This window comes from Lagopus leucura, unplaced genomic scaffold, assembly GCF_019238085.1.
Source record: "Lagopus leucura isolate 7727_CA_CO unplaced genomic scaffold, USGS_WTPT01 Super-Scaffold_100009, whole genome shotgun sequence".
Lineage (NCBI taxonomy): Eukaryota > Metazoa > Chordata > Aves > Galliformes > Phasianidae > Lagopus > Lagopus leucura.
The window spans coordinates 14,435,277-14,446,405 of NW_024962266.1; the positions used below are offsets into that span (position 1 = coordinate 14,435,277).

The following is an 11,129-nucleotide window of genomic DNA, read 5'->3' on the forward strand; positions in this document are numbered from 1 at the left end:
ACTAGATCAGGCTGCCCAGGGCCCATTCAACCTGACCTTGAACACCTGGAAGGATGGGACATGCAGCTTTTCTGGGCAGCTTGTTCCAGCATCGCACCACTCTCTCAGTGAAAATTTTCCCTCTGACATCTAATCTAAATCTCCCCTCTTTTAGTTTAAAACCATTCCCTTGTGTCCTATCACTATTTACCCATGTAAAAAGTTGATTTTCCTTCTGCTTACAAGCTACCTTTAAGTATTGGAAGGCCCGATCAGGTCTTCCCAGAGTTCTCCAGTCTTCCGATCATCTTCGTGGCCCTCCTTTGGACCTGTTCTGAAAGCTCCACATCTTTCCTGAGCTGAAGGCCCCAGATGTGGACACAGTACTCCATATGGGGCCCATAGAGGGCAGAGTAGAGAGGGACAATCACCTTCCTTGCCCTGCTGGCCATCTTTCTTTTGATTCAGCCCAGGATGCTGTTGGCCTTCTGGGAAAGGAAGAACATTGTGATTTTTATTTATTTATTTATTTATTTATTTAAAATCAGGATGGAGTGCCAGAAACATTATCCAGTTAGATTACTAAAGCAAATCTGGAAATATGATGGCATTATGCACTGAAGATTTTCTGTTTCTGATATTGCTATTGTAATTTCAGGTAATAATAATAGAACCATTTTATGACTGTTATGAACCAATGGTAAAGATGGCGGGTGCAAAGCCTGTTTTTATTCCACTGAGATATGTGAGTAGCTTTTTAAAAATTGTTTATTATATGAAACTTCTATACCTAATACAATTTGATGAAAACCTTATAGGAGATGCTTTTCTGTGCAGTGTTTCAAAATATTCAATTGTACAAAAATGAAATTGATTGTTATAGTGCAAGACTGAGATAATGATAATCCAAAGCAAATAAAATATTTTATTGGTGCTGGAAAAGGTAGGACAGTGTTTCTCATTTTCTCATTTACTTTAATTTGTGCAGTCTGAAAGCTGATCAACATTCCTTTGTTTGGATGGGATCAGAAAATGTTTTCAGTAGAAATGGGGGAAGGATGGTCATGCCGGTGCAAATTCTGTACCTGTTGCATTTCAGAATATTTGGTTTCTGATCCTCTTGGTGGCTCATGTAGTGATGGAGTAGAATTTATTTTCTAAAATCCACTTATTTAATAAGAAATGATTATGAGGTAGCTGACGTATTTATTGGTAAAAAAGGAGTAATTATCATATAGTTAAGTTGCATATTGGTACTTCTGGCATTGTGTTGGCAGGTTGCATGGATTTTTAAGGATGCAAGATGTTGATCTTGCTGAGAGGGCTGAGTGACTGCTTTTCTTTCCTTCTAGGCATGTATCAGAAAATTAGTATGGCCATGTTCTTTGATATTAGCAGAAACTGACCCAAACTTCTGTCATCTTCATGTACACTGAGGATGTAAGTCCAGAGCCTCAGTGGTAGATATTTTTAACTCTTTGGCTGTTTTCTCATAGATAAGGAGGGAAGGAGCTAAAATCCTAGTCTAGGGGTGATTTCCAGCCAAGCACACACATAACTTGTTCTAGTGTATGGGAAGGCCATAAACTCTACTGTCATATGATTGCACTTCCTGCATTACACACTACATGTGTGAGTAACCAGATCCTGGAAACTGGTTCTTGGGGAAGCTGTGAGACAGGCGTCAAGCAGGACAAGACTGCCATTGTCACAGTAATTTGTCTTGATCTTAGCTTCCTGCCTGTTTGGGAGCACCTCCTCCCAGGGAAGCAGAACAGGTTGGATAAGTTGTCATGTGTAGTTAGTAAAGTGTCTGAGGATGGTAACTTGGGCACCTCTGTTTAGGCAGTAGCAAGTTGCATTCCAGTAATGCATTTTTTGTTTTTATTTGTTTTTCCAAGAAAAATGGTGGAAACTCTGCATCCAGTGCTGATTGGGTCTTAGATCCAGCTGAACTTGCAAGTAAATTTAATTCGAAAACAAAAGCCATTATTCTGAATACCCCACACAACCCTATAGGCAAGGTAAGAGTCCTGCTTTAACACTACTGTAATTTCAGAGCATGCCTTAAATACTGTGACTAATGCATTGCCTTTACTTTCTTGCATCCCAGGTATTTACCAGAGAAGAACTCCAGATGATAGCTGATCTCTGTATTAAACATGATACTCTGTGCATCAGTGACGAGGTGTATGAATGGCTGGTGTACAAGGGAAATAAACACACAAAAATAGGTACTTATCTATTAGAAGCAGCTGTGGAATGATACTGCAAACTTAAAATAATGTTTGCTGGAAGAAGTTCAAACTTTAAGCTTTTACTATCTCAAAATATCAAGAGTAGCAATAGGGGAAACTCCATTAATGAGGGCTCTAGTGGAAGCATCACGGTAGAAATTGATTCCTATAAAAAATGAAAAGGAAGTTATACCTAAATGACCTTGGAATGCTTATTAGCTCAGCTACACAGCTACTGATCGTACAGCTTAGTATGTTAATTGCATTGGCCATGCATAGGCTATGAGTCTGTTTTGAAAGTGGCCTAACCTCGTGGCTGTTGTGGTGATACCTTCCAGATTCTTCGCTTGTCTGATACCTTCTAGAAGACCTTCAGATGCTGAGAAAATGGAATGTTTTGGGTTCATGTGATTGTAATTTGCGTCAGTGCATTGTACCAAGTTACCACAGTAACTGGTGCTTTATCCTGTTCCGATTACAAAGTAAAATGAGTTTAGTTTATAGCTTTCTTAATAGATCTGGCAGGTGGTTCATGCAAATAGCCATCTTCAGAACCAGAGTCACTGTGGGTGGTGTAAGGTATTCCATTTTTTTTCCTTTGCCATAGCAACAGGTTTGAACACTCATGTTGTCAGTCATGCTTTGTCTTAGTGGACAGGTGCTGAGTTCTTAAAGCACAGTAACTTTATTGTTTATTAGTATCAGCCTTGTCATTTTAATGCTTCAAACCAAAACGTTTACAACCGAACAGAAGACTTTCTGTAGTTCAGCGCGCAAAATAGAAATCTCTTGCGATTATGAGAAAAGGTAAAGCCTGAAAGGTTACTCAGCTTCATTCATTTCAGCATGTACTCTATGATCAATCCCATGACATCATCTTTAACTTTATTGCTAAGATGATCATAAAACTTCCATAAAACCGTGAGAAATAACATTACTTCAGTAAAAGAAGCAAGATCTGTTCATTTTAACTTCAGTTTCTTAGACTTCTTTAAATCTACAAAAAGAAAATGTAAGAAAAAATGGCATGTGCTCTTTCTCTATTTGATAGCTCCTGTGTTTTCATATTAAACTTTCCACACTCCATCTGTGCACTGACGCTTCCTTTCTAGAGATACAAAATAGATATTGCATCAATTTACAGTGTCTGGCAGTGGTGCCTTAATATAATTTAACAAGAGTTGCTCAACACAGATCATAAAATTAGTACAGTCTCTGTGCTGTCACTAAGGCTGTTTTCTGCAGTGTGGTGCACTTCATCATGTTTCTCATCATTATCCGACTTTGTGAAAACAGTGAACCTTCTTTAAGTAATGATTAGGATTTAGAGGTAGCATATTGTAACTGAGCATTGAGAACAGACATCTCAGCAAGCTGAGTGCCAGCCCAGGTAACAGACTTATATGTGTTAGCTTGCACTTTGATAGTAAATTGTAGTTCAAGTCCCTTAAGGTGTCATGTAATGATGCTTCCATCTGGCATGGAAGCACGGAAGAATTTGCTTATTTAAAACCTGCTTGTAAAAAAGCAACGGAGCTGATTCTTCGCCTGTGCTCTTTTGCTGCTGCTGTTGTTTGAAAATGCTGTTGCATTCTGTCTCCAAGGTTGAATTCCTAAGACTATGTGGCAAAACAATCTCTTGCTAAAGGGCATTTGCTTTGAAATTCAATTATTTTTGCAGAGAGCAAGTTCAGTTGTCTTTAGGAAGTAGTGTGTACTCTTGACCTAGCTAGCTACAAGATGCATCTGTTCAAACTGCCTTTATGTTTTCAAGGTCACAGAGCAGTTGAGTGAATAAGGGTAAGCTAATAAGAATCCGAGTCTCTTTCCTGCTAGTTTGGTTTCTTTTCTTGGCAAGTGTGCTCAGAAGAATACAATGCATATTTTTGAAGAGTTGCAATGACCTTTACCGTGCCTAATTAATGTAACGGTGGCAAAACCTTTCTTATGAAAGTCAGTGTTTGTTTGGAAAATCTGTTTGTTGATTCCCTCTAGAGAGGGAATTTAACAACTGACAAATTCATTGGTAGCAAATTGCAAGCTGACAGAAGAGATCTTCGTTCTGTCATCAACTTTGAAAAGGAGGGAAAGATTTTGGTCTCCTACAAGATACAAATACAAAGATGGAGATAAGCTTCCTTGTATCCCTTACTACTTGCAGACACCTTACCTAGTTCTTACTGCGTTTCAATCTCAGGGCTGTTCAAATTGTACAATAAAATGTAATTTATTTACTCTCTACTGGGTTTCTGACTTCTAAACCAGAACCTTACAAATTATTTTCATTTTTCTGGTAAGAGATACTGAATGATACTGAACTGTTTTCTGGACAATTCTGTTAAAATGGCTGGGAGTGCTTGGTTTAATGTTGTGTATAGTGCCCTTACTAGGCATCAGAAATAATACCATATGAGGTAAATAAGTAGCCTCTTAGATTTTTTTTTTTTTTAATGAATAATTCTGCACCTGGGGAAAACTAACATCATTTTCACCAACTATCTCTCTCCTCATTTTCTGTCTTTTATCCAAATCTTATTTTTCTGCCAAGATCTTTGGTCCATATATTCTTTCTCACTTGTTACGGTTGCTATAGTTTTCAAATATTCTCACTACAATTAAACATCAGCACATTGTAGTTCTTAGTGAGGAGCAAACTACATGGAATATGTGAATGCACTTATACCCAATTAATTTTATTTTGTATGCAGCTACGTTGCCAGGTATGTGGGAAAGAACAATAACTATAGGAAGCGCTGGGAAAACATACAGTGTAACTGGTTGGAAGGTAAGGAAAATCAGCGTAAGGGTTTAGTTAAGTAAATAACAGGATGCATTTTTGTTACCTGTGTTTGAAAGTTTCTGGCAAATCTGTGTGTCTCTAAAAAGTGAAGATACCATTCAGCTGGAACAACTACTTGAACTCTTTTGTTTTGTTCTTGTCTGTTGAGTAGTGAGTTCTTATGAGGAAAAAATATATAAATAAACACAGTATGATTTGTTCAAAACTCTTGGAGAAGACTCAGATGCTATCCAGTATTGTGATGGTGATGTTGTTTTCAAATTTATATAATACCTTTTGGAATAGTTTCTCTTTCAATGCTATTAAAATATTAAATGATAATAATATTTTGCCCAACTTCAACATACATACTGGAAAATAAAATATATAACCTTTTGGCAGCTAAATGCTTTCTTCTTTATCGCCCGTGGTCAGACTGAACCATGACAATTGACTTCTGTCTGGCTGAGAGTGGATTTGATCCAGTAATGACCTCTTGTTTTATGCTCGAACCACCCTTGACATGGGTGCCTATGAGATGAACTTAGAACAATTGGCAATCTCATTCCTAATAAAGGATCTGTTTATCTTCTAACTCGTTATATGGAGAATTAAAAGTTTGCTTGATATTCTTTGAGACGTGTTAAGTGAAGCTGTTATTCTTGTCTCATACCTAGACTTTTTAAAAATGTATTATAGAGGAAAGTTGTTATAAACAAACTCTATTCTGAGTTCTTTACCAGGACAAACTACTAATTGTTAATGGAAAAACTTGAGACATTTTCTAACTTCAATTCTTTGTTAATCTGAAGTAATGGTGTTGCTGTAAGTGTAATATATGCATGTTTTTCTTCCCGTAGCTTGGTTGGTCTATTGGCCCTCAGAATCTGATTAAGCATTTGCAAGTGGTTCATCAAAATACACTATATACTTGCCCAACTCCATTACAGGTACGTACAGATGGAGCCAAAGAAGTTATTTTCTGGCATAGCAAACTTGTAGACCTCACCATGATAAAACAATAATCACAACAACTAATTTTTGATTGTCAAAATAAGTGTGCTAGGTTGCTAGAAAAAGATGATAATCTTCATCAGCTGAGCAGACATTTAAAAAACAAACATAAAAAACAACCTAAAACAAAACCAAGGAAGTCTTGCGGATTCTTTCTTCTTTGACACACAAACTGCTGCTTATTGCAGAAAGCACCACTCATAGCAATCTGTGGGGTTTCCTGCCAAATGTAAGTAAAAGTTGATGCAGTAGGGTCTTGTTTTACTGACAGTTATCTTTACCTTACAGTTTACTTCTTAGTATTTTTATGATTATATTTCACTAAACTCAGCTTCAGTTCATTTTGTAAACGCTTCAGAGCTTTTGTATGTGATGAATGCCTAGTGAGCAATTGGTGCTTTGGGTTTTGCTACAAGTTAACAAGCAAATTGCACTACTGGATGCAGTTTGTGAAATTTGTATTTCTTGATTTGCTTAATAAGAGCCAGATCCTACTACAGAATTTCATTAGGAAGCATGTGAGTGTCCATGAGTATTTTGAACACTGTCATTTCCAGGAGGCTTTGGCACAAGCACTTTGGGTAGACTATAAACGCATGGATGACCCAGACTGCTATTTTTACTCTCTGCCTCGAGAGCTGGAAAGCAAGCGTGATCGGATGGCTCAGCTACTTCAAGAAGTTGGGCTGACACCTGTCATTCCAGAAGGAGGATACTTTATGATTGTTGATGTTTCTACATTAAGTAAGCTTAAAATATATATATTTGTAATATAATGTTATATAATAATAATATTATATATATTATATATATATCTTCTCATTTTTTGTTCGCATAACATTGTCAGAAATTCTAATTGGTAATTAAATTTTCCATCTGACTTTAGCCTTTAGGTGGATTTTATGAGCTTGAGGAAAACTGTTTGTTTGCAGTTGTAACAACTGTCCTTGTTTTGCAAAGCTTTGGCGAAGTTTTAGGAGGGGCAAAGGTTGTGGATAAAAAAGTCTGTTTCTTAACAGTCTATGACTATGAAATGATTTGAGAGCCAAGCATTTGGCGTAATCTCTTGTTAGCTGTTCCAGTATAATCTGAATTACATTTCTTTGATAAAAGCATACATCTTTATTCTGAAGTGTTAGTGTAATGCTGTTCATGATGCCTTCCCACTGGAGCCTGGAAAATCATACAGTTTCTTTTCCTTAGATGTGGATCTCTCTGATGTAGATGAGAATCAACCTTATGATTATAAATTTGTCCGATGGATGATATCATCTAAGGTAAGGTGTCCTGGTTATATTCTAGTTTTAGAAATGCTTTTCTACTGAAATCCAAAGCAGTGCAACCATGCTTACTCAAATATTGTTTGGTATTCATGCTATCTTTTGGAAATGATGTGGCTTAAATATTGCTAAGCGTACTGGTAATGTATTTTATACGTTTGTGCTAAGTTCCAGCAATTGTTTTTCTGCTTAAATGCTAGTTGTAAAAAAACAAACAAACAAACAAAAAAACCCTTTGAAATATTTTGTCTAAGAAAAGTAATGTGAAATTATTTAAGCCTAGTTACTCAGAACAAAATTCAGCCTTGTATTTTCCTTGAATGTTGGAAGATTTTAGAAAATCATGCTTAAATCTGTTTTTAATATATATGTATAATAATATTTTTGTTTAATTCTTCAGAAACTCTCAGCAATTCCGCTTTCAGCATTCTGTGGGCCTGAGACAAAGAGGCAATTTGAAAAATATATACGTTTTTGCTTCATTAAGGTAAATTTGTGTCCCATGAAGACTCAAAACTCAAAAATCAATGCAGCATCAAAAATTGCAATAGACAACTGCTACATTTTTTCCCACAGTCTGAGTTGGATGATTTTAGAAACAGAAAATCAGTTTGGTGTATAATTCAGCATGAAGTAGCTTCAACAGTCTTTTTTTGCCAAGGGATTTGAAACCAGAAATATGGATGACATAGCTACCAACTGGGTGGTTAGGTCTTTTTTTTTTAAATAGATATTTTGTTGATTTGTAAAAGCATTATTGACCAGTGATGACACTGAAAATGTATGAGGTGGATATGCAATCACTTACAGTGGATTCTATAACCAGAATAAGGAATAATTCCCACATATAGGAAAATGATATACTAAAATGATATGCATGAAGTACTGCATGTCTGTTCAGTTTCCAGCAACAAAAATCATAAGTCTGCTTGAAGTTTAGCTTACCTGAAATTACCAAGGGTTTTACACAAGCTGCAAACTATGAAAGAAAACAAAGCTGTAAACTATAAAAGAAACAAAGACATGGGAAGGAATCTCATCTTTTTGTGTGTGTTTTTTTTTTTTTTTGTGTTTTTTTTTTTTTTAAGAAAAGAGAAATCATGAATCTGTGATTTTGTGAGCACCTGATTTTTCACATGTTCTTCCCAGTGTTTCACCCAGTTGTTGAATCTGTGCTTGAAAAGAAATGCTGTGGAGACACATACATACATACATAATCTTTGGTAATCTGAGTGCTGTAAGATGTCTCTCGTATTGTTCTGTCACAGTGTCAACATAATGAAATGTGACAACTCTGTTTTAGTATAAGAATCTGTACCTTTGCTTGGTCCAGTAATGAATGGGAATTTCTGCTTATGTTATCACAGCTCTTAGGATGAGGTATAAAGACAGTGATACAAACAGAGCCAGTAACAATCAGAATGAAACTTGCTGATAGTTAATATGGCTTGCCAAGGATGAAAAGCACTAATCACGACGAGTTAAACACTACCTGTATGATTCATTGTGTTGTAGCCAAGTCATGCAACTAATCAGTGGGTTACTCGCATTCAGAGGGTTTATGTTTAAGTAGACAGCATAGCTTGGTTGCATGAAGTTTTAAAAAACCCACCTATACACATAAAGATTAGGAAACTATGCTAACAAGTGTCCAGTATAGAGCAGCCAAATGCGTCACTGTGTAAATGCTGAATATTTACATAAGGACTACCCAGTTTAATGAAATTTGATAATACTAATATTGAGAAAAAATGTTATTTTTGGAACAAACATATCTAATAAATCTTTGCAAGGAATCAGAACTTTTTTGTGCAGTGTAGATTTGTAGCTATAACTTTTAATGACAATGTGATCAACTGGGATATTAAGAGGTTGCAAGTGACACTGCCAAATATTGATTTGGGATCATATAAATATGACTGGTACTGTTTTCAAGAATCCGTACGTGCAGTAATAGTGATACTCCTTGTTTTGCAGAAAGACAGCACTCTGGATGCAGCTGAAGTGATCCTGAAGAACTGGAAGAAGCAGAAAGCTTGATTATTTTTTTTTTTTTTTTTTTTTATTTTTTTCTCTTAATTAACTCTTCTGTCTGGTATAATTATCTTACATCAGGGCTTTTGTTGCAGACTGAAGAACAAATTACTTAATACAGTACAGAATTAATGATATTGTAAATAACGTTGTACTGCCACCTGCTGAGGAGTTAAAACAATGATTTACTGATATTTGTAATGCAACTCAAGTTATTTTCACATGTCTTTGTCTTACTGAAATGTGAAGAGTTCTAGAACTGCAAAATAAAAAATTGTTGTAGGTATTTTAAGTTTTTTGGTATGAGGTGGTGGAAAATTACTATATGTCTCAGAGAAGATAACCACAGTGCCTTTCTATGTACCTGTCTACTCTGTCCATGCATAGATTGCATCAGTTTAACTAAAATGATTGAGTTAAATCAATTATGTGTTTATACAGGCAAGATCTAAAGGAATAACCGGTATTTGGTTTTCCCACAGTAGTCTTGTGCTATTCTGAGGGTATTCAGTCCTCAATAAAATTATGCAAGTGGCATTTAGAATAGGATTTCTTTTATTTCTAGACTCTTGTTTACTCCATAAATGAATCTGCAAAGCAAAATAAAAGGACTTGCTATAGAGGCATCTCCATCAGGTGAATTAATCCTATGATCTCTTTTTTGCTCTTTTCATGTCCACAAAAGCCACTGGTAACTTCACAACAATCCTACTTTAAACTCTTAAGATCAAGTGGGAACATGAAGATGGGCCTGATATTGTGCTGTAGTTCTGTGATACTATGGAGCTCAACTTTGACTATTCCTAGCTCAGTGGCTAAAGGACAGGTTCAGATGAGGTAAATGTGGAGAGTTCTTTCACTGTTGTCTCCTCTCTGTGCAATCTTTTAATCTCTGGGTAGGATTTCCACTAGTGAAAGCAATCCAAGTATGTAACCTTTTAAATGTGTTGTATTCTTCGTATTCGTTTGGTATTCAACCCACAGACCTTATGCTGGAAAGCTCAAAGAAATTCTGTTGCTAGATTTGCAACTATTTTACTTATTCTGTGGTTACAGAGCTGGAATCCAGCTGAATCCCAGCAGTTTGTGACTGGACAAGAAGAATCGTATGGAAATCAGACTGATCTGCTAGGCTGCTTTATCAGTAGCCTAGTAGCTGGGTCTTTTCAGCTGCCTTGCACTGTTGTTCTCCAGATCTCCCCACAAAAATGGTTAGTTGCTGTTTTCAAGAAGTCATTACAAGTAATATGTATACAGTGATCATAAAATAATATCAAAAGAGACTTCTAAATAAAGATCATTGCATCATACTAGTCTGAAATACAACTGCAAAAAAGCACAGTTCTCCGAGTACTTCTACAACTATTCTTACAGTCTAAGATTTCCCTGAGATAGCTTGCTGGTAGCACGAGAACATGCATGTAATGAGGCTGTGCATCCTCTCAAATGCGGAAAGGTGTTAGGATGCTACTTGCCTCCCTTTACTGTGTTTATATTGCCTTGTGAACAAAAGCCTCATTGCTTCCAAAGCACTTGATGTAATCTGCTAATCTTTTTTTTGTGTCGTTAAAGGTCTGGACATGTAAGATGCATTGCAGAAATGAATTGATATACCAAGCATGATTCAGCTGCTCTGGCTGTTGATCGTTGCCTCCATTTGCTCCTATGAGGCATTTGACTGACATCTGATATTTTAACAAAATGAACATTGGCTAAATAAACAATTGCAAAGGATCTTTAGACAAGCAAGTAAGATCTGATGACTTACTGTCATTAATGTACTGTTTGTTGTGTTTACAAAGGCAG

At 36.2% G+C, this 11,129-nt stretch overlaps 2 protein-coding genes across 6 annotated transcripts in view; one reads left to right on the forward strand and one right to left on the reverse strand.

Annotated features, from left to right (window-relative positions):
- Positions 1 to 11,129, reverse strand: part of LRRC8D (leucine rich repeat containing 8 VRAC subunit D) — a 406,725-nt gene that overhangs the window by 140,414 nt on the left and 255,182 nt on the right. The gene's annotated exons all lie outside the window — the stretch shown is intronic.
- The window catches only part of KYAT3 (kynurenine aminotransferase 3), a 29,712-nt gene that overhangs the window by 10,463 nt on the left and 8,120 nt on the right, over positions 1 to 11,129 (forward strand). For 4 of the 5 annotated variants that reach the window (XM_042873601.1, XM_042873602.1, XM_042873603.1 and 1 more), the window contains 9 exons: positions 638 to 724; positions 1,881 to 2,003; positions 2,093 to 2,213; positions 4,925 to 5,001; positions 5,856 to 5,945; positions 6,567 to 6,753; positions 7,213 to 7,286; positions 7,690 to 7,776; positions 9,267 to 9,968. In XM_042873601.1, the coding sequence (XP_042729535.1) occupies positions 638 to 724; positions 1,881 to 2,003; positions 2,093 to 2,213; positions 4,925 to 5,001; positions 5,856 to 5,945; positions 6,567 to 6,753; positions 7,213 to 7,286; positions 7,690 to 7,776; positions 9,267 to 9,329 (909 nt within the window). In that variant the 3' untranslated portion in view covers positions 9,330 to 9,968. Of the gene's footprint in view, positions 1 to 637; positions 725 to 1,880; positions 2,004 to 2,092; positions 2,214 to 4,924; positions 5,002 to 5,855; positions 5,946 to 6,566; positions 6,754 to 7,212; positions 7,287 to 7,689; positions 7,777 to 9,266; positions 11,073 to 11,129 lie in introns of those variants that run through there. The other variant, XR_006179381.1, reaches the window with a different exon arrangement.